Source organism: Xyrauchen texanus, chromosome 2, assembly GCF_025860055.1.
Source record: "Xyrauchen texanus isolate HMW12.3.18 chromosome 2, RBS_HiC_50CHRs, whole genome shotgun sequence".
In the NCBI taxonomy this organism is placed as follows: Eukaryota; Metazoa; Chordata; class Actinopteri; order Cypriniformes; family Catostomidae; genus Xyrauchen; species Xyrauchen texanus.
The window spans coordinates 33406875-33434226 of NC_068277.1; the positions used below are offsets into that span (position 1 = coordinate 33406875).

General features: G+C 41.4%; 1 protein-coding gene across 1 annotated transcript in view; it reads right to left on the reverse strand.

Moving 5' to 3' along the window:
* The window catches only part of galr1b (galanin receptor 1b), a 70942-nt gene extending 58845 nt beyond the window's left edge, over positions 1-12097 (reverse strand). Inside the window, exons 1-2 of the mRNA XM_052153123.1 lie at positions 11081-12097; positions 280-345 (exon numbers count right to left, since the gene is read on the reverse strand). Coding sequence (XP_052009083.1) covers positions 280-345; positions 11081-11737 — 723 coding nt within the window. The 5' untranslated portion in view covers positions 11738-12097. The remainder of the gene's footprint in view (positions 1-279; positions 346-11080) is intronic.
* Positions 12098-27352: the final 15255 nt, after the last annotated feature.

Here is a 27352-nt window from a genome sequence, read left to right on the forward strand (position 1 = left end):
GAAACTGATTTTTAATCATCATAACCACAAATGCAAGCAAGGTTTTTTTTCTATTATTTAAAGGAGCTGTCAAATACCTCAAACGTCAAGGTTAAATACTGACGGTCTGATACAGTTTTCTCCACAAACTACCATACCCTTGAACTGATCTTTGGAACAAATTCTTCCAACCAGATGCCATCAAATTTACTGTGGTAATCTCATATTATTAAATTACTACATAATTTGTTCTCAAGGCCAGGAGATGAAAACATATCTAAAAAAAAAAAATTATCTTACCTTTCGCTTTGAACGTTCAGACTTCTTGGACATATTTTTCATCTTTTTATGAAGGTGATACAATACCTGAAATTCAAATAAAATGCAACATGAATGCCATAGTGCACACAAATACTCATTCATCCTTAAACTAAAGTTTACACATTCAATATTTTTCAAGAGCGAACAAAGAAGAACTGACTAAAGGACGAAATGTATTGTGTCATAATCAAGGGCGTAGATTTGGCTTGAATTTGGGGGGGTAGACAATATCACTTTTATTTGGTCACTTTTATTCAATTTTATACAATGCTCAGAATTTTGCTCCCTTCCTTCTACTGTCACTCCCAGCAATTATAATAATTTATTCTCATGGATCTAATCTTGGATATAATCATGGATCTAAGGTTTTACAGAACTTGCCTTTAAAGCAGTCCAATTACCATGATCAACAGCTCACCACATTTAAGAGCTCTGAAATTTGCATTCCTCCTTCTGCTCTGTACAAGGAATAACATTAATTTATTCTTATGGATCTATACGTGTAAGTATATTTATGGAATTTATTTGTCTTAAGAGCTGTCTAATGACCATGATCTCAACTGGTAAGAAACATCGGCTTGCACTGGTCAGCAAGTTCGGCCTGCCTCGATTCCGTTTAATAACCATGGTTTTTGCAATATTCCTTACAGCTTCTCTCCAAAGGAATAATATCATTTTGTTCATTTGGATCTATACTTATGCATTAAAGGCTTTTTAAATGTATTTCTTTGTTACAAAAGCTATCTATTGACCATGATCCCAACTGACAGAAAATTTCAGAAAACTAGTTAGTCAGTTCAGCCCGCTGCGATTTGAGCAGGGGCGGAAAGAGTATTGAAAAATCATACTCAAGTAGAAGTACTGTTACTTCCCAAAAAATGTAGTGTGAGTAGAGTAAAAGTAGCTGTCCCAAAAACTACTCAAGTAAGAGTAAAAGAGTAGCTCATTTAAAAGTACTCATGGGTAGTCAGTATTGAGTACCGAGTTATAAAACATATGCCCCTTTACAATGAGCACTGTATGCCAACTTTTAAAATACATCACTTATCTATGATAAACACTACATGAATCTGATAACAGAAATGAAAAGATGAAAAAGTTATTTCAATACACTGATCACCATTCTAAATCTTAATGTATGAAACAATTACATTAAAATCAGTTTATGTGTAGAGTCTGAATTTCCCTTAATGTTGACAGAGCGTTATTGTTGTGCTTAAAACATGTTCAAACAATGCAAGGAATGCAATAAAATGCTAAATATCAGGATCACTTGGCACATCATGTCCTGCACAATAGAGGAGGTAGAGCAGGCATGGAAAAAGATGTTTGGTACAGGGGCTAAATCACGCTTAAAAATTAATAATTCACCCAAAAATTAAAATTCTCTCATCATTTACTCACCCTCATGCCATCCTGGATATGTATGACATTCTTTCTTCTGCAGAACCCAATTAAGATATTTAAAAGAATATTTCAGCTCTTTTGGTCCATACAATGAAAGTGAATCGGTGCTAAAATATTGAAGCTCCACAAATCACAAAAATCAGCATAAAAGTAGCCTAATCCATGTGACTCAAGTGGTTTAATCCATGGCTTCAGAAGCGATATGATAGATGTGGTGAGAAACAGATCAATATTTAATTCCTTTTTTACTAATTATCCTCCCTGCTCAATCAATCTCCAATTTAACTTTCACTTTCTTCTTGTGTTTTTGGTGATTCACATTCTTCATGCATATTGCCACCTACTGGGAAGAGCAAAAATGGACTTAAATATTTTTCTGTTTCTCAGCTAGACCTGTCATATCAATTCTTAAGTTATGGATTAAACCACTGGAGTTGTATGTATTACTTTTATGCTGCTTTAATGTGCTTTTTGGAGCGTCAAAATTTTGGCACCCCTTCACTTACATTGAATGGACCTGCAGAGCTGAAATATTCTTCTAAAAGTACATGATAAGAGAATTTTCATTTTTGGGTGAATTATTTCTTTAATAGCACATGGGAGGTCACATTGTCCTTATTTTGAGATACAATGTATCTCACATTGATTTAGATCTTGTATCTTTTAAGCACAGAAATAGTTGTGTTCTCATTCTCATGCATGATGCAGGTTTGTGACTGGTGGAATATTCTGCTTAAGTATTACTCTACAAATGTTGATACTTTTCTATCTTTATAAAGGCTAAGCATAATTATAAATTATTTTATCATCTCTACTTTCCTGGTAATTTATTATATCAATTAACACACTCTCTACATCAGGGGTCAGTATTATTAAAAAACAAACAATATTTTCAAAAAATATTATTATAAAAAATGTAACTGTTTTATACTATTACATTAATACGTTTAAAGCTACTCAAGCTACTCAAGGTCCAGACGGCATTCCATCAGAGCATGCACGAGCCAACTGGCTGGTGTATTTACTGACATTTTCAACCTGTCCCTCTCCCTGTCTGTAGTTCCCACATGCTTCAAAACGTCAACCATTGTGCCTGTACCGAAGCAAGCCAAAATCACTTGCCTAAATGATTGGCGTCCTGTTGCTCTGACCCCCATCATCAGCAAATGCTTTGAGAGGTTAATCAGAGATCACATCTGCTCTGTGCAGCCCACCTCTCTGGACCCATTGCAGTTTGCCTACAGCAACAACCGCTCCACTGATGATGCCATTGCATCTACACTACACACTGCTCTCTCCCACCTGGAAAAAATTAACACATATGTGAGAATGCTGTTTGTAGACTACAGCTCGGCATTCAACACCACAGTGCCCTCCAAGCTTGATGTGGCTATGGGCTTAAACAGCTCGCTGTGCAGCCGGATCCTGGACTTCCTGTCAGGCAGACGTCAGGTGGTTAGAATGGGCAGCAACATCTCCTCATCACTGACCCTCAACACTGGAGCCCCGCGCTGTTCTCAGCCCACTCCTGTATTCCCTGTACACACATGACTGTGTGGCAACACATAGCTCGAATGCCATCATTAAGTTTGCTGACAATACGACGGTGGTAGGTCTGATCACTGACAATAATGAAACAGCCTACAGAGAGGAGGTGCACACTCTGACATGCTGGTGTCAGGAGCACAACCTCTCCCTCAATGTCACTAAGACCAAGGAGCTTGTAGTGGACTTCAGGAAGAAAGACGGAGAACACAGCCCCATCACTATTAACGGAGCACCGGTAGAGAGAGTCAGCAGTTTCAATTTCCTCTGTGTCCACATTACTGAGGAACTCACATGGTCCGTCCACATTGAGGTCGTTGTGAAGAAGGCTCACCAGCGCCTCTTCTTCCTGAGATGGCTGAGGAAGTTTGGAATGAACCACCACATCCTCACACGGTTCTACACCAGTACTGTAGAAAGCATCCTGACTGGCTGCATCACCGCCTGGTATGGCAATACCACCACCCTCAACTGCAAAGTCCTGCAAAGGGTTGTGCGAACTGCCAGACACATCATCGGAGGTGAGCTTCCCTCCCTCCAGGATATCTATAACAGGCAGTGTGTGAAAAAAGCTTGGAGGATCATCAGAGACTCCAGCCACCCGAGTCATGGGCTGCTCTCACTGCTACCATCAGGCAGGCGGTATCGCAGCATCAGGACCCGCACCAGCCGACTACATGACAGCTTCTTCCCCCAAGCAATCAGTCTTTTGAACTTGATCTCTCACGATCAATAATCAGCACTGCACTTTATTAATCTATTATCTCACACTGGACTGTCATAATTATATTCTCCTCCATACAACTACTGTATATATATATTTTTATATACTCTTTATTTTTAATTTTATTGTATTCTATATTGTGTGTATTGTTTACTGTACATTGTATATTATTATTGTGTTGTGTAAGTATGTGTACATTTGATATGTAAATTGTGTTGTGTATATATGTTGTTTATTGTAATTATACGTCAGGTATATGTCACGTCACTGTCATGACTGCTATGTTGCTCGGAACTGCACACAAGACTTTCACCTACACCTACTGTTGCACTTGTGTGCATAGTTGTGTGACAATAAAGTGATTTGATTTGATTTTTGAAGTTATTCAGCCAAAAGTAGTGAGTGGTTTTCTCGTTTCCTTGTTGTTTGATTAATATCCTTTATATGACATATTCTACCAGACAGTGCTCTATTCGGTTACATGTACACTTTAAGTCCAACATTTTGATGCAAATACGCTTTGACATAAACAACTGCATTTACATTAAATCCTCATCAAGATGGGCATTAGCGGAATTATAAAGTGTACTTGATCATTTAGGCGTGAACGCATTAGTGCTCAAACATTAGCCACCTGTCAATCAAACCGCATGCAGCGACAGATGTCAGGAAATAAAAAGTTAATATTTTATATTTCATCTAGATCAACCAACCAGCGAAGCTCTTGCTATCGTAATGAACAGCCCTGTTCTAGATGTAGAACATAGGCTAAGTGTAGAAAACTACTAGTTTGAACGAGGACATCTCTCTTTTTTCCGATAAACATCTAGATTGTTTTATCAACCAGCCCTATTGATAACATTGCTTTAATCTCTCACAGTAGCCCAATAATTTGTGCTAGATAGTTAGATTACAGGCTACATTATAGACACACAGAATGTACTAGTCACTGGATTAATGATGGTATCTGGCTTGAGCAAGTTAAACTCACATGACACGATCAAGCAATTGGCCTTTTTTACGGTGAAAATCTCTTCCAGGTGCTGCTGTGATGTTCAGGACAGAATGTAGTAGTCAGAAATATGAAATTTACCTCGATATATTTCTTCAAATTTGAGGCAGGATTAATGATGATATCTGACTTGAGCAAGTTAAACTCAAGTTAAAGTGATGTTCAAGTGTTGAACTATGCTAGAGACATCCATAACAGATGGCACCAAATCTGCAGCTGCCATTCAAGTTTTTTAAGTGTGATTTGATTGGATAGGAGTCACGATACTCTCCCTAGCCAATCATGTTGATAGATAAAAATAAAATCAGGATGGGGAAGTAGTGAACACAGACGGTGGGAAAATAGCACAGTAAAAGTACAGTTACAGCATTTGTAACAGAATGCACGTAAAAGTAAAATTATAAAATGTTTTAACTACTTAGAAAAGTACAGTTCTTGGGAAAAAGTACTTAATTAGAGTAAAGTGAGTATTTGTAATTTGTTACTTTACACCCCTGGATTTGTGCAATATTCCTGACATTATCACTCCTTCAAAATAATATCAGTTTGATCGTATGGATCTATTCTTATGCATTTAAGGCATTTTTCTGTATTTATTTGCAATGAAAGCTGTCTAATGACCGTGATCCAAACTGACAGAAAATTTCCAATCATATTGGTTAGTCAGTACAGCCCACCGCGATTGCAGTTCATAACCACAATTTTTGCAATATTTCTTCCTCTATCACTTTCCGAGAATAACATTAATTCATTAATGACCGTGATCCTAGCTTGCTGAAAATGTCTGGTTGTTCTGAGGGCCAAATTTCCCTAAAATGGATCTTAACTTATAACAAGAGCATTCTCTTTGGCTTTCTAGAATTGAATTAATAATAATTAAGTAGCCAATTTGTACCAACGTAGTCATGCACACAAATCCATGTGATTAATTGATATAGGCCTACTTATTTGATCATTCATTAATTGTTTATTTTTATTTCATTTAACTTTTTAAGTTAAGGCATATTTATATGATAAGTTGACCTAAACAATTATGTTAATTAAAACATAAAACAAAATTATCATAAAGCATAACGTTTAAGAATCTCAAAATAAAAGTATTGTAATATGGCACATTTCATGCCACTGTCTCCTTAAGATGATTCGCTTATAATGTAGGCCCTGTTCCTGTTTTGTGAGTCGCTTTGGATAAGTGTTTTCCAAACGAATAATTGTAAATGTAAATGTCTGAACTGTATTAAATTGAATGAAGTGTGATTTTACAATTTACCAGCAAGTGTCAGCATATGTCTATGTCCTTACAATGCTCTTAAGCACTCTACAACAACTCCAGATCGCTCGTAGATGTAGTAAGTAGGCTAATACTTAAGTTCAATGATTTTGGGAAATGGGCCGTAATTCTAAGATTCGCATGATCGTTTAAACCTTCAAATTAGGCTTAAGATGCTTTTGGGAAACGAGATCCTGGTTTGTCAATGCAGCCAGCCGCTATTGCGTTCAATAAACCTGATTTTTGTAATCTCATTCCATTATCACTCCCAAAGAAGGATTTCAATGAGTGCATCTGGATCTATTCTTATGCGTTTAAGACATTCAAATTTGTATTTGCTTTATTTGTCTAATCATCTTATCATACCTCAGTTACATATTTGCTTACCACCTTATTTAAAATAAATAAATAATTTGCAACGCGAACTACACATTCTTAATTCCTTGTCGCAACTATTCCACAATTTCTTTTGACAGTTTTACATCTATTTGAAAATCAGGATGTTATCTTCGAACAAGAGAGAGAGAGAAAAAAAAATACAATCTCTTGTCACTATACACTGATCAGCCACAACATTAAAACTACCTGCATAATATTGTGTTTGTCCCCCCCGTGCTGCCAAAACAGCGCCAACTCAGAATAGCATTCTGATATGATATTCTTCTCACCACAATTGTACAGAGAGTGGTCATCTGCGTTACCTTAGACTTTGTCAGTTCTAACCAGTTAGGCCATTCTCTGTTGACCTCTCTAATTAACAAGGCATTTCAATCCACAATATTGCCTCTCACTGGATGTTTTTGTTTTTGGAACCATTCAGAGTAGATACTGTTGTGTGTGAAAATCCCAGGAGATCAGCAGTTACAGAAATACTCAAACCAGCCCATCTTGCACCAATAATAATAATAAATATAATTATTCACTCACCTATGACAGTGAAGGGGATTGGGATGAAATGGTTCAGTAACAAATGTATGGAAAAACTTTGTTAAGGACAAAGGTAGACCAAAATTAAACCCTTCACGGGATAGTACAGTAAAATACTTCACATTGCAAGGCTTCATGTGTATACAGTTCCTGGCAATTAATTTTTAATTTACCTTCCACATCTTTGATCATACATCGAAAGGCACCATTTTTCCATTTAGGATCAGGTAGGCTATTCCACTGCTTTAATGGCAAGTAAATACCGTTAATGGCTTAAATAGATGACGAAATTAATTGTGTTCCTTGTGAGTGATAGTGGAAGGAAGAGCGCAAAAATCAGTTGTTGTATTAAATTCAATAGCGGCGGGCTGAACTGTGACTAATCAGAAAGAGCAGAAAAGGTATGCCAGTTGGGATCACTGTCATTAGACAGTTTTAATGGCAAATAAATCCAGACAGGATGGCTTTAATGCATAAGAGTAGATCGAAATAATTATTTGGGGGTTATAATGGAAGGAATACTGCAAAAAACAAAACAAAAAAACAGTCTGAACTGACTGGCCAGTGCAAGCAGCTGTTTCCTTCCAGTTGAGATCATGGACATTAGACAGCTCAAATAGCATTGTTATTTCCTTAAAGAGGCTTTAATCAACAAGAATATATCCATAGGAATAGATGAATTCCTTTTAGTGAGAACAGAAAGAGGAATGCAAAATTCTGAAAAAGGAATTTAAAGCAATAGCGATTAACCAACCAGTAGGCTAAGAGCAATAGATTTGTATTAGTATTGCAACTAGTATTAGTAATAGTACTCTTAGCATACTGTAATTCGTCAGCTCTCTGTCATTCGACTGCTTTAATGGCAAGTAAGTTCCGTAAAATTTTGTTAATATCTAAGATTAGATTAATGAGTATAAATTATTAAAATTAATTGGAGTAACAGTAGAAGAATGGGAGCAAAATTCGGAGCTTTGTAAATAGATTTAAGAGATTGAAAATCCTCTAAAATGTTACAGTTGCCAAGGGTTCCAGCATTTGCCGAAGTGGTTGGCCATGTGACCTGCCACCAGCTGGCTGCCACTGTTGTCTCCCCAGCTGCCAGAGGTTGGTGACAGGTCATGTGATCCATCAGTGGCAGCTCCGCTCACATGCCGATCATGCTTGCGATGTGAAACGGCATTAGGTACACGGTCATCCACATGCTCAAAGATAGTTGGTTACCAGGGATGTAGTGGAGGCTAAACGCACGTAAACGCCGTTTACGCACCTCCCAAAATTCGGAAATAGCGTTTACCCACCTCCAAAGTGGGTTTATCCACCTCTAAATTGCGTTTATCCACCTCTAAATAGATAGTTCCTAAGCCATTTTAAATTAAGCTTATGTCGTTTTAGTTTCATATTGTTCATTATTAGTTTCATAGGTTGTTAAACCTAAGACGAAGTATTTCATAATGCGCTGCTGCCAGTGTTTCCCATGCGCGTGCATCGATATTGACTACCAGCTATATACAGCGTGCTGACCTCAAAAATCCAGCTGTATTCTAACAATAACTTAGCTTTTCTTATTAGCTAGGCTCCTTGCATGCTGGCTAATAAGTAATAACTGACAGTGCTGTGTTGGACAGATTTACGCAGCGGTGTTCCATGACGGAGAGAGAGCGCGAGAGGTACGGGTGAGACAGAGAGAGAGAGAGAGGGACGAGCGAGAGGTAGCTAGTGCTGCGCGAATGCTCTACGGCTCTCTGCAATCAAATAGGCTACGATTTTAAATAGGCTTAGTAAAAAATAAAAAATAAATCGAAAATCAATGTGTGGCGGTCAGCGTTGATATTGTGGCGGGCCGCCACAAATAAATGAACATATGGGAAACCCTGGCTGCATTACTGTCAGTGTTGACCAATCAGCAGGAAGCAGCAGACTGCATCAAGATTCATCCATCACTCACTAGCCCAAACGATTAAAATTAAAATATGTGGCATCAGATTCATTCTTCTGTCGTTATCTGCACTATTTTACTATCTAAACTATTCTGATAATCAATTAGTCGGGTTGAGTCATTTTTTAAGACAAAAGTAAAAACTTCTTTGATTCCAGCTTGTTAAATGTGAATATGTTCTAGTGTCTTCTCTCCTCTGTGACAGTAAACTGAATATCTTTGAGTTGTGGACAAAACGAGACATTTGAGGACGTCATCCTCCTGGGCTTTTGGGAAACACTGATCCACATTGTTCTGACACATTATAGACCAAACAACTAATTGATTAATCGAGAAAATATTCAACAGATTAATCGACTATGAAAATAATCCCAAATCCCTAATCATTATGTACAAGTTGCATTGGAAGCCCTGGATAGAAGCCTCCCTCTCTATCTCTCTTAAATATTTTTGTTCTCTCTGTTTTGTCATTTAGTAAACTTTATAGATTTCAACCATATTATTCCTTCTTGGGTCTCTTTAACAAGAACTTAGATTAATGTATGAATTAAATAGTGATTGTGTGACCTATGATGAGGGAACAACCAGTGATACCCTTGGTAGTACCATCAAATGATAGCCTATAGCGATGTCATCAGGATACACATACACCGCAGTGGCCCACCTTACCGGGTGACCACATCGTGGTCCACCAGAATTTATAGTTTACCCACCTCTTTTTTTTACCACTACACCTCTGATGGTTACATAATTGCAATTATTAATTAAAATTATTACTTAATTGCATTTCATGTTAACATTGAATCTATTGGTCACCTAAGCATCTGAGACCTTTTGAATTTGACACAAAATTTTTACTTGGGTGCATGGGAAATCAAACCAAACTATTTAATTTAAATAACATCTTAGTTTTATTGGACTTGTTAAAATATACTTACTGTACCCATGGGAAATCAACTTTACTAAAATGTGACTGTGCGTCTAGTGAAAATGTTTGCTTCCTAATAAAATATTGTTTTCCTTTAATCGGGCTCTTAATAATTTACAGCAAGCCATCTCTTGAAATATCTGAAGGCTAACATGGTCAGTTTGTTCAATATCTGAAATAATTAAAACAGGATGAAAACTTTTTCCATATTGCATAGAGCTATCCAGACTTTTAACCACTGCATTCTATTATTGTACATGCTTCTGAAAGTTTAGCCTGAGAGTTGGCAACCCTTGAACAAATGTTCTAGATTACATGATCTAAGTTTCACAACTCAAACATGTCTCAAAGTAAAATTTTCTCTGGATTTTTGTCTACTAAAATATTTTGGAGAGATTTCTATCCAAAGTTTTATCCGCTAAACGATCAACAACACAACACAATAAAGAGACTATTAGTGCCTTGTCTCGGTTTCATTCCCGTTCAAAAATGGAGGGCGCTACTCTGAATAAGGTCTTACTCTGAATAAAGTAATAACTGTTCAGTGCTCAATTACATCATGTTTGCATGAGCTATTGGCTACTCCTTATAAATGGGATTTCGTATCTCGAACCTCAGACGCTAATCTACTTGCAGAACTTCACCATGAATTATATGTAGGCGAATGGCCACCTGCTGTCATCTTTACATTGTTTTTGAGCATGACGCAAAGATTTAAAAAAGTTCGAACCTTATTATGACCACTACTGGGCCCTGGGTAAACTATTGTGGCCATTGTGATAATCGTGTTAACCCAACCATTAACAACATAAATGTAGGAGAAACTCAACCTGCAGTAAACAGTCACAGGCGCCAAACTTTGGGATAATTGCATTCAGAATTCAAGAGACAGAGTAACTTCCATTTTTAAACTGAGTAATAATTTTAGACGTTTGGAGACTTACTTTTGAATATCACACTTTCACTTTAAAGGATAAATCAGCTCGTACAATGAGACACTTAAAATTACTTTACCTCTGGTGAATCCTTACCTTGGCATAACAGCATGTGATCAGAAGCAGGGGTAACAGATAACCCATCACTAGAATGGTTACTTTATATGTGTGCTTGGCCACCCGTTCGGTCCATATCTCCCAACAGAACGAGCTGTTGGGCGCCTTGAGGTGATTCGTCAAAATTTGGTGCTGCGCAACCGGGACGGCAAAGGCGAAGGAAAGCATCCAAATGACACAGACGCCTATAAGCGCATTCTTCCGGTTACGAATACAGGGAGACTTTTTGGAGAGAACAACGGCAATGTACCTGTCCACGGACATGGCCACGAGCGTGAAAATGCTCACCAACATGCTGACCATGACAAAATAGTGCACAAATTTACACAGAAACGCCCCGAAGACCCACTCGGGAAGCGAGTATATGGTGGCCTGAAAAGGGACGCAAAACAGGAGAAAACATAAATCTGCTATACTGAGATTGAGGATGAAAATGTTAGTGGTACTTCTCGAGCGCCTCGACTTTATTTTCCCAATGACAACAATCACCAGAGTGTTCCCAATGATTCCCAAGAAAAATATACATCCAAATATGACGGGCACAACCACTACCTCCGGACCAAAAGTGTCGATCGTGTCATTCGTGTCCATGTGCTCTTCCGTCCAAATTATCGTTTCATTTTGGGATGACCCCATGTTTCCTTGGGTTCAAGAAGTCCGGTCGAAATAAAAGCACTCAGGTGCTACAGTCACTCCTCAATTCTTGTTCTCATCTTCTCAAATTCATAATTTCACAAGTTAACGCGCACGGACACATCTTCGCCGTTAAGCGCGAGCTCACTTGTGGAGTACTCGGGTAGGCTGGGAAACGCACCGGCTGGGTGTGAAACGCACTTCATACTAAATTGTGTATTCCGTCCAGGAAAGACGCTGGAACACGGTCAATTCAAAAAATGGTCCTGTGCTGTGATATGTTTTATATCTTCTCAGAAGTTTAATTAATAACGATTTTTTCTTGTGTGTCATAGCAATAACCATGTCGTTGGGTCAAAGAGCACTGACATACTTCTGTGTGCCACAGCGTCTCCGTAATAACAAATGAACTTGGCTTCATCTAGAAAAAGTGTCTGAGGACCTTTACACTTGTTTTCACATTATCATAAAGTGCCCAGATAAACTACCACGCGCAGACTCAGTGGCTCACTTGTGTGTGTGTACGCTGCAGTTGATCAGCAGCCTGCCACTATCTCACAATGCCAACAACAACAGAGTGAAACATTAAAAGGTTTTTCAAACCTGCAGAATGTGCCACATACGGAAATACCCACTTTCTTTCTTTCTGTCTGTCTGTCTGTCTGTCTCTTTCTTTCTTTCTTTCTTTCTTTCTTTCTTTCTTTCTTTCTTTCTTTCTTTCTTTCTTTCTTTCTTTCTGTCTGTCTGTCTGTCTGTCTGTCTCTCTGTCTGTCTCTCTTTCTTTCTTTTCAAGTAAAAAAACATTATAGAACTGGCAGCAGGGTTGCCAGCACGTTACTGTAAAATTAACAGCATATAGCTGTCAAATGACATACTATCTACTGTTGTTGAAATGAACAGCTATGTTCCCAGCATGCACTGTTTCATGAAGAAATTACTTAGATTTTTTACTATTTACTGGTTTATTTTTATGTTGTTTTTGTTGTAGTCTAAGCTACTTGTATTTTAATGCTCAGCTTTTACTTTTTACGTAAAAGTACAGGTCCTTCTCAAAAAATTTGCATATTGTGATAAAGTTCATTATTTTCCATAATGTAATGATAAAAATTAAACTTTCATATATTTTAGATTCATTGCACACCAACTGAAATATTTCAGGTCTTTTATTGTTTTAATACTGATGATTTTGGCATACAGCTCATGAAAACCCCAAATTCCTATCTCAAAAAATTAGCATATTTCATCCGACCAATAAAAGAAGTGTTTTTAATACAAAAAAGTCAACCTTCAAATAATTATGTTCAGTTATGCACTCAATACTTGGTCGGGAATCCTTTTGCAGAAATGACTGCTTCAATGCGGCGTGGCATGGAGGCAATCAGCCTGTGGCACTGCTGAGGTGTTATGGAGGCCCAGGATGCTTCGATAGCGGCCTTAAGCTCATCCAGAGTGTTGGGTCTTGCGTCTCTCAACTTCCTCTTCACAATATCCCACAGATTCTCTATGGGGTTCAGGTCAGGAGAGTTGGCAGGCCAATTGAGCACAGTAATACCATGGTCAGTAAACCATTTACCAGTGGTTTTGGCACTGTGGTTTTGGCACTGTGAGACTTCAGGCATTTTGGCATTTCCTTCTCCCCAGTCTTCCTCCAGACTCTGGCACCTTGATTTCCGAATGACATGCAAAATTTGCTTTCATCCGAAAAAAGTACTTTGGACCACTGAGCAACAGTCCAGTGCTGCTTCTCTGTAGACCAGGTCAGGCGCTTCTGCCGCTGTTTCTGGTTCAAAAGTGGCTTGACCTGGGGAATGCGGCACCTGTAGCCCATTTCCTGCACACGCCTGTGCACGGTGGCTCTGGATGTTTCTACTCCAGACTCAGTCCACTGCTTCCGCAGGTCCCCCAAGGTCTGGAATCGGTCCTTCTCCACAATCTTCCTCAGGGTCCAGTCACCTCTTCTCGTTGTGCAGCGTTTTTTGCCACACTTTTTCCTTCCCACAGACTTCCCACTGAGGTGCCTTGATACAGCACTCTGGGAACAGCCTATTTGATCAGAAATTTACCTCTTGCTTGAGGGTGTCAATGATGGCCTTCTGGACAGCAGTCAGGTCGGCAGTCTTACCCATGATTGCGGTTTCGAGTAATGAAACAGGCTGGGAGTTTTTAAAAGCCTCAGGAATCTTTTGCAGGTGTTTAGAGTTAATTAGTTGATTCAGATGATTAGGTTAATAGCTCGTTTAGAGACCCTTTTCATGATATGCTAATTTTTTGGTATGCCAAAATTATCAGTATTAAAACAATAAAAGATCTGAAATATTTCAGTTGGTGTGCAATGAATCTAAAATATCCATCCATCCATCCATCGTCAACCGCTTATCCTGTGTACAGGGTCGCGGGGGGCTGGAGCCTATCCAGGCTAACATTGGGCGAAAGGCGGGGGACACCCTGGACAGGTCGCCAGTCCATCGCAGGAATCTAAAATATATGAAAGTAAAATTTTTATCATTACATTATGGAAAATAATGAACTTTATCACAATATGCTAATTTTTTGAGAAGGACGTATGTTTGTTAATTGTCTCCACTGTTGCGTTTTGTAAGCCAAGAGTTGATATCTGTGTGTGTCTTAATAAGAACATGAGTTATGTTGTAAGATCATCAAAAACATTAAAGACTCAATTTTCAGATATAATTTTGCTGAAATATCCTTTACTGTTTTTGCTTTTATGTATTTATGTGTAATGCATCATTATTGACACACATAGTGACATTTGCAAGGTAGGATCAGATATTCAGTCAGACTTAAGGTTTTGTCTTCCAAGTAGCACAGTCCAACAACTTGTGTTTTACTTAAACATAAATTGACTGGAAGAACAAAATATAATAATAATGAAGGTCCAAGGTGCCAGCTCAAGAGATCACTAATCACCATAATGGTGATTTCAAACAAAATAACAACAACACAATTTACAATTTTGTAGCCCAAATGCATTACCAAAGCATACATACTTATTCAAGGGCAAAGTCTTATGGGTATTTCACCATTATAACCCACAATGCTGTGCTGTACAGTTCCCTCTCGAGAGGTCTCTCCTATTGCGTAAGTAGCTTACGCTATGGGAAAACTCAGTTTCTCGAGAAATATTGAAGTCTTTATGTAAAACGCATTGCAGCTGCACAGCAGACAGCAATGAGCGAGGCAGCTCGGTCATTGGCTGTGCTGCGGCAACTTGCTCGAACCAATGACGGGGCGACTCTGAACGCTGCGACCAATGGCGCTGCTCAGCGCCAGCGCGCTCAGAGCCCGCCAAGACGGGCGTGGCTTAGGGCTATATATTAGGCGCCCCGTCATGAGAGTTCTTTAGATTTAATCTCCTTCAGCAAAGACCTTCTCTTCGCTGGATCCTCCAGATTGTTGGAGTCTTTCACCCGCCTTCGAAGCCTTCTGCTACGCCATCCGGCGCGCATCGCTATATCCTTTTACTGCAAGCGCTCGCCTCTGCGCCGCTTTTTTGATTAAGTAAAAGAGCAATTTTCAAGGCGTTGTTGCAAATGCCTTCAGCCTGCGCCTCGTGCAGAGGCCCTCTTCCTGACGGGGATTGTCACATCATTTGCACTCGCTGCCTGGGACCGGACCACGTAGAAGCTGCTCTCATTCAGTGCGGATGCCCCGAATGTGACTCCCTGGGCCTCGCCGAGCTGCGCGCTCGCTTTGCCGCTTTCGCCGCAAACAAGCCTGCTTCCACCATGCTGCCGCCCCCTCCGTTCGAGCCGCGCAAGAAAAAGCACCGCTCACAGAGGCTGCCAGAGCACGTAGACTTCAGTGACGTCACGCCGGCCCAGTCCACGCATGCTTCACCGCTACCAGAGATCTCCCCGCCACCAGTCCATTTCACGAAGGCGGACCAGCACCCCTCCAACAGAGCGGTGGGTCTTGTCTCGTTCGGCGCGTCAGGGGACGACGATGAAAAAGATGACAGCCTCTCTATTGACGCTGCATCCGACGACTGGCCGGGCTCGGCTTTCGACCCCACGCCATCGACATCAGCGGACACGAGCACGGGCACCAGCATGGACTCTGAGATCGTCCGCATCCTGTCCAAGGCCGTGGAAGACCTCGGGCTCGACTGGTCTTCTCCGGAAGAACCCACCCGCAGCCGGCTGGACGAGTGGTTCCTGCAGGGGCGCCGGCAGGCCCCTCGACAGAGACCCTCTCCTTTCTTCCCCGAAGTTCACGACGAACTCACGAAGTCGTGGAAAGCCCCGCACTCTGCTCGCCTGAAGCCTTTTTTTTTCTTCCTCGCTCTCCTCAGTGGACGGCGCGAGAGAAAGAGGCTACGAGGGAACTCCGCCCCTCGAGGAGGCTGTGGCCAACCATCTGTGCCCACCCTCCACCGCTGGATGGAAAGCCAAAGCTTCTCATCCCTCGAAGCCCTGCAGATCCACCTCAGCTCTCGCCGGTCGCGCATACGCCGCCGCCGGCCAAGCTGCGTCAGCGCTTCATTCAATGGCGGTTTTACAAGTTTATCAGGCCAAACTTCTCCGCACCATGGACGAGTCTGGACCTGAACCTGAGGCTTTCAAGGACCTGCGCAGCGCCACTGACATAGCCCTGTGAGCCACGAAGGCCACCGCCCAATCCATCGGCCGGGCCATGGCTAACTTGACTGTCCTTGAGCGCCATCTGTGGCTGACGCTAACGGAGATGAAGGACGCGGATAAGGCGCCATTCCTTGACGCGCCTATCGCTCCAAGCGGCCTGTTCGGACCGGCGGTAAAAGAATTCGCTGAACGCTTTACTGAGGCCTGGAAGGATTCGCAGGCTATGCGTCACTTCCTGCCAAAGCGCTCCAGCTTGTCTCACCAGAGACTGCCTCAGCAGCAGCAGCGAGCCAGGGCGGCGCCTCCCGTCTCCCAGCCAAAGAGCAGACCTGAAACGGACGCTCGACGCCGCTCGCATTCCGCTGGCCGAAGAAAGCCGCCTGAGCAACGAGGCCCTCGGCCCAAGATCGTGCTGAACCCGGAGCCTCGTAAGTCTTCCTAGCAATAGGGAAAAAAGAGAGAGTACGTGTCTCGCAAAGTCCCCTTACAGGCGGCTGGAAATGTCTGTACAGCAGTCAATGGGCCAGTCACAGAACTCGCTCACCTGCAATCAAACGCCGTTTTAACGGCGACACACAGAAATCACGAAAAGAGTCATTTTCTGCCTGTGTCACTAAGGGTTCACATGTCCACACTAAAGTGCGCATTCCCACATATCAATACTGTCCAAACAGTGCCAAATACTTCCCCAGCTCAAGCTGGACGTCCCATAAATGTAGATCGTGTGCCTATTGTCATGTATGCACCACTACACACAAGCACTGTTCCCACAGTTATAAACACTTCCCCAGTAAAGGCGGAAATACTATAAATGTAGCTGCTGCCCTGCATGCACCCTACACACAAACACTGTATGCATAGCCAAAAACCCCGCCATGAGCGGAAGACTTTATGAAAGTGGTGCGCGTGCCTACTACAGTATATGCACCCCCACCCATAAGCACTGCCCATACAGTTTCAAACAGCTCTCTGTCTCATGCCGCAAGCATCACAGATGCGATGCACAAGCCAAGAGACTCCCCGCTAAGAGCTTTATGAATGTGACGCGCGTGCCTATTACGATGTATGCACCCCCACCCGAAAACTGTCCATACAGTTTCAAGCATTTCTCCGACTCATGCTGCAAGCATTTCGGAGATAGCGCGCGTGCTTGTACTCTCACACGCACCCCTGCACTCGGCACTCGTTCAGAATGTTAACAACCAAACATATCCTCGCGCAAGTTCTCCCCGGGGATTGGTTTCTATCAGTGGATTTGAAAGACGCTTACTTTCACATTCCGATAGCGCCTCATCACAGGCCTTTTCTGAGATTCGCTTTCGAGGGACAGTCATACCAGTACACAGTACTACCATTCGCCTATCATTGGCCCCCGTACATTCACGTAAATGTATGGACGCGGCACTTTCCCCTGAGACAGCGGGAGTGCGAATACTGAATTACCTCGACGATTGGCTAATCATAGCACAATCAGAGGGTCAGTTAACAACGCACAGATCTTGGATTATCAGCCATCTAGAATGCCTGGGTCTGAGAATCAATTTTGCAAAGAGCGTGCTATCCCCCAGCCAGAATATCTCTTTTCTGGGAATAGTGCTAGACTCAGTGCAGATGACAGCACGCCTCTCATCAGAGCGCGCGCTCTCTATTCGACGCCTTGCAACATCATTCAGAAAGGTTTTGGTCAAACCCGGAAAAGCGCCTACATATTAACTGTCTGGAAATGAAAGCGGTCGCCTTGGCTCTCAGAGCCCTGCTTCCGTACCTGAAAAATGAACACGTCCTGGTCCGAACGGACAACATGACAGTAGTTTCGTATATAAATCGCCAGGGTGGACTCAGGTCGAGCTCCCTGCACTCTATGGCCAGGGAGCTCATCTTATGGTCACAGCACCACCTGCACTCGCTGAGAGCAGCGCATGTGCCAGGCGCCCTGAACCAGGGAGCGGACATGCTGTCCAGAGACAAGGTTCTCCCAGGAGAATGGTCTCTCCACCCTCTGACGGTTCAGTGGTTATGGCAAACCTTTGGCGAGGCAGAGGTCGACCTCTTCGCCTCCAGGGAAAATGCGCACTGCCCCCTTTTCTTCTCAAAGAGCACGGACGCGCTCGCCCAAATCTGGCCGAGCCGCCCCTTGTATGCTTTTCCCCGATCACGATGCTACCTCAGGTCATCAGTCGGATCAGGGAAGTGAAATGTGCAGTGCTCCTGGTAGCCCCACTCTGGAAAAACAAGACGTGGTTTCCAGAACTGATGCAGATGATGCAATCTGCCCCATGGCCGATTCCGTTGAGGCTAGACCTCCTCAGGCAGGCCAACGGGATGATTCTTCATCCCCACCCCGATCTGTGGGCCCTCCATGCATGGCCCCTCAACGGGTTCCCGAGAACCTCCCCAGTGGAGTTTTGAGAACCATCACTGAGGCGCGAGCACCCTCTACGAGGCGCTTATATGCCCAAAAGTGGAAAGTGTTCAGTGACTGGTGTGATACCAAGAGCTTGAACCCCAAATCGTGCGAGATACCAACTGTTCTTGCCTTCTTGCAAGAGCTGCTGGAGGCTGGCCGCACACCCTCCACGCTCAAAGTCTATGTGGCTGCCATAGCGGCGTCACACAATCCTGACAAGGGACGCTCATGAGGGAAAAACGACCTAATCATTCGCTTTCCTAAGAGGCTTAGGAGGATGAACCCTCCTCGCCCCCCCTCGGTGCCGATCTGGGACCTGGCCACGGTCCTGGACGCACTCAAGAGTGCCCCGTTCGAACCTCTCCGTGCACCTTAAACAGCTCTCGCTAAAAACTGCGCTCTTGCTGGCGCTCGCCTCAGTCAAGAGAGTGGGCGACCTGCACGCGCTGTCATCAAGCGCTGCTTGCCTGGAATTTGGACCTAACGACTGCAGAGTTGTCCTTAGGCCAAAGCACGGGTATATTCCTAAAGTGCTCTCTACACCCTTCAGAGTACAGGTTATATCTCTGGCAGCACTATCGTCTCCAGCAGACGAAAGCGACGCTAATTTACTCTGCCCGGTCAGGGCGCTCAGAGTATATTTGGAACGTTCTGCCCCGTTCAAACAGACGGAACAATTATTCGTATGCTTTGGCAGCCGCACTAAAGGTCTCACAGTTTCAAAGCAAAGAATATCGCGCTGGGTAGTGGATGCTATAGCGCTGGCTTATGAAGCCAAGGGCCTTCAATGCCCCTTGGGCATCAGAGCTCACTCTACGAGGAGCATGGCCTCCTCGTGGGCATGGTCGAGTGGGATACCCATTGAAGATATTTGTGCGGTGGCAGGCTGGGCCTCGCCTTCCACATTTATCAGGTTTTATAACCTACAGGTCCCCTCATTGCATTCCAACATTCTATCAGCCTGACTATAGAATGGACTAGGGTATGTATTTGCTGAGCATTATCTCCTCCCTTATAAGGTCCGTCTCTGACTGACTTTTTTCATGCATATCAGTACATAGAAAAATCAGTACATAAGATATGTGCTTGTGGTTTTACAACGAGCGCCCCACCATGGACCACCTTGGGGCAAAGGCGCTCTGTATTACTCCATTATATAGCTCGCCGTTGGCCGGCTTGTTGAATAATCACTTTGCTTTAAGGCTCAGGCATCTGCCTCTGGCTTTATAGAGCGAAGTCAGCACGCACAGCGTTTTGCATGGTGTTCCCATAGCGTAAGCTACTTACGCTAATAGGAGAGACCTCTCGAGAGGAACGACTCGGTTACTAACGTAACCTCGGTTCCCTGAGAGGAGGGAACGAGTATTGCGTAAGCTGCCGTGCTTGTGCTTGGTCAGTTCGCTTCAGTCGATTGAACCTAAAGAACTCTCATGACGGGGCGCCTAATATATAGCCCTAAGCCATGCCCGTCTTGGCGGGCTCTGAGCGCTGAGCTGGCAGCGCCCATTGGTCGCTGCGTTCAGAGTCGCCCCATCATTGGTTCGAGCAAGTTGTCGCAGCACAGCCAATGACCGAAGCTGCCTCGCTCATTGCTGTCTGCTGTGCAGCTGCAATGCGTTTTACATAAAGACTTCAATATTTCTCGAGAAACGGAGTTTTCCCATAGCGTAAGCTACTTACGCAATACTCGTTCCCTCCTCTCAGGGAACCGAGGTTACGTTAGTAACCGAGTCGTTATGTTACTGTGTACAGGTTGTTGTTGTTATTTATTTATTTTTTCATAACAAATACACTGTTCAGTCCTGGCAAAATTGTACATTTAATATGTACATTGCTTCAATTGATTTTTTTTAATTGATTTTTTTTTTATTTGACTTCTCATTAGACAGACAAGTGAAGGCTGATGTGAGATGAAAAAGAACAGAGGTGTTGGTCAGAAACATAAACACTAACCATGTGCCAAAAACTAAAATCTCCTACATAAAATATTTGTAAACTAGTCACTTCACAGTAGAGCCTGATCTTGATCTCTCAGAATGCAACATTTTTAACAGCAAACAATTGTATTTAAGAATCACGGTAGATTGCTGTAAGAATTTGGCCATAAATTAACTGCAATGTTTTACAGTGTAGGCTTATTTATTTATGTTGTTGTTGTTGTTTGTTGCCACTGCTTGTTCAATTGTTGTGAGGTGATGTTCAGAGCTCATCTTTCTACTTAATTAGGTTTGTCATGTATTGAAGTTTGTAGGTTAAGGGTTGAGGTTTTGCATGAATTGCCTTACAATATTGTACTGTAAAAGTCATATAAAACATATGACTTTTATGTCATGGAATAAAAGTTTGCATTTAGGAAACAAACAAATTCAAACTGACTAAACAAAGAGATTTTACGGAGTACATTTTCATCCCAGATATTATTCCAGATCTTCACTGTCATAAGTGAGTGATAAATTATATGAATTATTATTATTGTTGTTGGTACAAGATGGGTTGGTTAGAGTATTTCTGTAACTGCTGTCCTGAGAAAATTCTTCCTGAATCATGTTGCCTTGTTATAATTTTTTTTTACTTTTCTCAACAATTCCTGTTTTACAGTGCAGCCATCAGCCATCAACAGCACAAGATTTAGGGAACTTGACCACATTTAGCCCTTATTGTTAGTTCATCTGGTCTTCTAGGAGTAAAATAATTTATCATGCTTTCTCCTTATTACTTCACTGTGACCGGGTGGGCCAAGTGTTACTGATAAAGACAGTGATGTGTTGGGCCAAACATTTTTCATAGTAATTATTAGATCTTAGCACTTTCATTATAAGTAACATGAACATCAATTAACAATTAATCAAATGGGTTTTGATTAACTTTGCTTTGATAGAAAAAAAACACATTGATTTTAATGTTTAAGTGATATGGACCCTTTTACATATATGGGTTTGGAATGCATAGAGGTGAATGGGAGACCACATAAAACATAATTTTTGCTTACCCATTTGCCTCAACAGCAAAATAAAAAAAATCCACTATTAAGCTTTCACAACTTTCCAGAAAAAATTGCTAGATTTACGCTGCTAAATAAGGTGGAAATATGTCATCACACTCTGTGAAAAAGGGTCAGTTGTTTACAAAAAGTCTAAATTCTCTTTCTCTATAATCCTTCCAATAAATAAGAAAAATGTGCCATTCTTTCTCTTTTAAATATTGTGAATTTGCAGACTGTTTGTTATTAAACTCATTGTTGCATGTTCTTAAATTCACCACTGAGACACAAGCATACGAGACAGCAATGTCCTGCTCATTTGGAGTACCCAATTCAAGGGCTCTGCCTTTCCAAGCTTTTGTTTTAGTGTTGTTAGTTGTTTTTCATTTGTGAAAGACCAATCAATGTATATGTTTTCAATGCATTTTTGCTTAACAAGAAATGGCAAGGAATGTTCAACTTGATTTGGTTGTGCCCCACCAGAAAGAAAGAGCCAGAGATGCCACTGCATACAGATGAGTTACTTTAACCAGGAGCAATTTTTATTAATTCTGTGAGTGCACAAGATCACTAATAGCAAATCCATTTCAAGACAATCAAATCTCTTGCAAAACCCAGAAAATCCTTAATTTAGCATGAGTGTACTTATATTGGAATTTAAACTTAAGTGGCAAGGCCTGGCACTTTATCTTATAAACAGATCAAGTGAAATCTCTCAAAGGGGGATTTTACATAAAAGATCCTTCTCAATTATAGAAAGGAAAAGTTAAAAGCATCACCTCTTGTCAAATTGTTTCATACATTTTGCTAGTGATCTGAAATAAATTATCATAATAAGTATGATTAGGAGCATGTGTCATTTAGGAGCAGGGCAGGGAAGATCAGGTGCAACTGTACCATACTAAATATCTTTATTCATAAACAAGTTAGAACAACATTTATTCAGATGTTGTCAGTTGTTCAGCACATGCTCAATATAGTTATAAAGGAGAAATACTAGACTTATATAAAGAAAACTGTGATTATCAGTATCAAAGCAAAATTTTACACCTTTTAGGTACTTTATGTTCTCTTTACTGAGAAACATTGTTCCAAAGCTGTCATAACTCAGGCTGCATCACCCTATCAAATTTGATATTATCTAGTCTCTCGATGTAATTATATTATTATAAGGCAGAGGCTATTTGCACCAAGTTAGCAAAAAGCAACAAAAAGCATCTTCTTTACACTAATGCAAATAGCATTCAGTGCAAACACCCGTTTCAATACTAATGGGGCTTTTCCATTGCACGGTACAGCTTGACTCAACTGACTTTTTGGGAGTTTTCCACTGTGGATAGTCCCTAGGTCCTGGCACTTTTTTTAGTACCACCTCGGTCGAGATTCCAATCGAGCCGAGCCGATACTAAATGTGACGTCAAAACCCTGCTGATCACTGACTGGTCAGAGAGAATTGTCCCTACTAGCGTCACTGGATTTGCGACAGGCAACTTCAACCCGCTAGTTTTAAAGTGGGCAACAATGATAGCATTTGTTCACGTGACTTGAATTGTAAAAAGAAATGGCTGTGTGCAAAACCACACCGTGGTCAATAAACGAGGTGCAGATGGTCCTCTCGTTAGCAACGAACGAACCACCAGACCTACCAAAAGTGCTTTATGCAGTACAATGAGCTAGTAGCTAACAGCTAGCGGTTGTGTTATTATTTTGGTTAGTTTGTGTCATGTTTAAGATGATGTCACGGCAGTAGAGGCGGCGCAACTATAACGATCAGTCTATAATACCACCCACGTTGAGGTGGCACTAAAAAACAAGCTGCAGTGGAAAAGAAAGCTCAGAAAAGTAAAGCGAGCAGAGTTGAGTCGAACCGTAACGTGCAATGGAAAAGTGCCATTACATACATCATTTATTTGGAGTCCCACAGACACCCTACACCAACCACTACCATTATCCCTAACCCGACCTCACAAAAATTAACCATGTTTTACTACAGTAACCATAGTATCACCTTGGTCATTTTCTAGTCAAATTATTGTAACCACAAAATTAAACATGGTAGCAGTGTGGTGGGGTAGGAGGCTGTTGCACCAGCATAGGGGGGAGAATGCTGCTGATGCTAATATGTCATGGAAAACCAATAGATAATCTGACTACACCACCCTGTAATTAACAGGGAAATATTAACCCAATCACAAATAGAAAAGGGCACACAGGTTCGTTGTTTCAAAACAAAAAGGGCAAGAGACATGAAAACCAAATTACAAAAATATTTTATTTATTTTAACATTAGATGAGTCAGATGGGCACTGCATGCTCATTCCATCATTTAAAAGTGTATTGAGCACCACAATCAGCTGCGTGAATTGTAATAGGCTTCACACACACCCATAAAACAGCATATGCACTTGCTGACTAGAGGGCTGAGGCTTACCAGGAGCAGGTAGGCTAGGCGAGTGTAGTGATCCCCTGATAAAAAGACACGTCACCCACAAGTGTACACTCTCACTCACACAAGCACACAGGTGAATCAGTTTTGAATACGCAGCACTGAGCATGTGACAGGAGCTCTACCACCATTTAGCGGGGAATGACTAGCCCCCTACACTGGGCCCTCAGCTCCTGAAAACACAGAAGCGAAAATTAACCAAATGATCATACAATTAAGACAACAAAACAAAGAAACCAACAACAAACTCTGACAAGAGCTGATGACAAATCACCCTGCTAAGATCAACTTCACATAAACAATAACAAAATAAAATGGTTTCAATCTGATTTGATTTGATTTCCAAACTCTAATCGTGATCTCGTAGTTTCCACCAGACTTCTGGAATGCAAATAGTAATTTAGTTTTCCAATCTCTTAATCCACTGAATGTCTAACCTGTTAACCAGTTTAATGTCTCTGCCACATCATGAAAAATTTAAATATGCTTGCCTTCATTTGATCAAAAATTGACCCCAAATAAATCTGTCATGGCTGTTTTTATTTTTGGTCTGAGCAGTGGTGGGCAGAGTTAGTGAAAATAGCCTCTATAACTTCCCCATAGTGCATGAAATTGCAGCACTACAATTTTATGGCCTTTATTTTATTGTGGTGATCTGGTAATGATTTGGTTATGCACAGGAACAAGACTGAGTCATGTATGTAGGTGTTACTAGTTCCAAGGAAAGCTCTTTGTACTTCCAAAGGGTTGAAAGTGCAGCCTTGAGGCACTCCAGTGTTCACACAGTGTTTGGGGTAGGACTATCTGAGGGAAGTGTTTGGGAAACCTATTTGAAAACAATAAAGATTTTAGCAAATAATTTAGCTCCTCATCTGCATAAAGTTAAAGTTTTCTCAACTTTCTGAAGTCACTGGAAATGCCCACATTTAGTTGCCAACAGCCACTGTTGCACATGTTGCCGTAAGTCAACAGCTCTCACTGAATTTGTATTTTTGCTTCAAGTCGCTTGTTAGTAATAGATTAGATGCTCAGATATGCACCACCCTTCCACAATACACTCAATCCACTCGGTGGAGTACCTCTGAATTCCTTTTTTATTACCGGAAGGGGAAGTGCCTATATGAGAGAGAACTCCGACCAGCTGGAAGCAGATCTAGGTGAAGCCATTCCGGTGGAGACAACAAAGAGCTGGTGATGCTGAAAGACACTCGGGACTAGGTGGAGAAGCAGAAGCTCACCCCTGAGCCATTGGACAAGCCATCCATTTTCCTCTCTTCTCCCTTTTGTCTGCTTCATGGACGGTGTCACGATCCCCTGTTGTCTGCCCTGTGTTTCACCTGTCATAAACTACATTTCCCAGAGTTCCCTGCCCTCATCACTGCCAGCAGTCATTCATTGTTCTCACCTGTTTGTTGTTTGATCATCACTCTCCCTGTGTATTTAAACTCTGTTTGTTCTCCAGTCCTGGTCGATCGTTCTGTAATGGTTGCAGGAGTAGGCAGACGAGGAGTGAGGATCTAAACGCGGGATTTATTAAACAACACTGAAAACAAACAAGACAGGAACAAAGGAAACGTCCACAATGGGAAAATGAAACCAAAACATGAAAACATACAAGGGTACACGAAATGAGTGAGCAGGGCAAGACATGGGCATCCAGGCATCTAGGCATCTACTTGTTTGTTTCCTTTGTTCCTGTCTTGTTTGTTTTCACTGTTGTTTAATAAATCCCGCGTTTAGATCCTCATTGTCATGTCTTATCTTGGTATGTCTCACTTCTGTTCTTTCCCTCTACTCTGCCGCCCTCTGTTGATCGTTATATGTTACCTTCCCTCTCCTTCCCTCCTCTTCCAGCTGTTTCTCATCTCCCCTGTATTCCTCGTTAATCCTCTTCCCACCTGTTCCCTCTCTCCTCTGATTAAGCTCTCTATTTCTCCCCTTGCTCTCGCTGCATTCTTTGTCGGATTCTCACTAAGTGTTACTCTCCGCTTACCCTGTCTGTTGCCCATGGACTTGCTCGGGATCTAAGGAAGCACTTGTTTTGTTCAGTTTTTTTATCGCCCTCTCTGCGGGCTGTTTGTTTGTATTCCTCTCAAGGAGAAGACTTTGTGTTTGACATTATTCCCTGAGCTTCATTAAAAGACTCTGTTTTGCTACATCGCTTTTGGGTCCTCACTTACCATCATAACACTCATTCCTGCTAATGTTTACAAAAGATTTAAACTCAATATTCTAGATAACTAGATAACATGATACCTAAGATTAAGTTTCCCTCTTACTTGAGAAATGGGTGGGGTGTGTGACATTGGCACCAGGGTGGTGTATTAATCTGTTGATACGCACAGGTTGATACCCCCTTTTTGAGCACAAACCATGAAAATTACATACCTGAACTTTAATGGTTGTATTTATTGGACCCGTTGGAGCATGGTCACAGTTATAGTATCTTTTGAAAGAAGACGCTTTGGGCTTTATTTCCCAAGTTCAGAATTAATATATGTTGTTATTTTTAAAAGTTAGAGCAGCTGAAGTTTATAGTAATGGAAATATTTTTTGCTGAAAATGTTTTTATATTCTAAAAACAATAATAAAAGTGCCAAAACAACCCAGAAATACAATGTTCTCAAAGCCACAAGTCTAAAGAAGTTACGTTTAAAATTCGAAGATGATCTAACAATCTGACCGCACTGCTTGGCTATTATGAATAAAACTATGCCGCATTTTTAAAAATAGACTTTGGAGACAGGCTCATTTTGTTTATGACACTCTAATATATAAGATCATATGCAGTTTTACAACATGAATGCTGCTCAGATTGCATAGTTTGTTGAAGAACGATGACGAAGGGTAATTCTTTCAGGTGAGATCATGTAAATAATAATGAGAATATATAAATATTTCTCCGATTTATGGACAAAAAGTGCTATTGGATGTTTTTCAATGAACGCTTGTTATGGACAATTGACCCAAGTGTGGTGAACTGGATTCATCTGGCGATCGTGTTTTCATAACAAATGTATGAAGTCCTGTTTTGATATTGCATGTTTTCATTTGTACGCCTGGCACAAATAACTAAATTGCTGTTTCTGGAGCATTGCTATCGTGAAACAGAGATCGGATATCAATGTTGAATCCTTAGTCCTTTGAAAAGATGTTTAATTTGTTAACATTAATTACATTTATA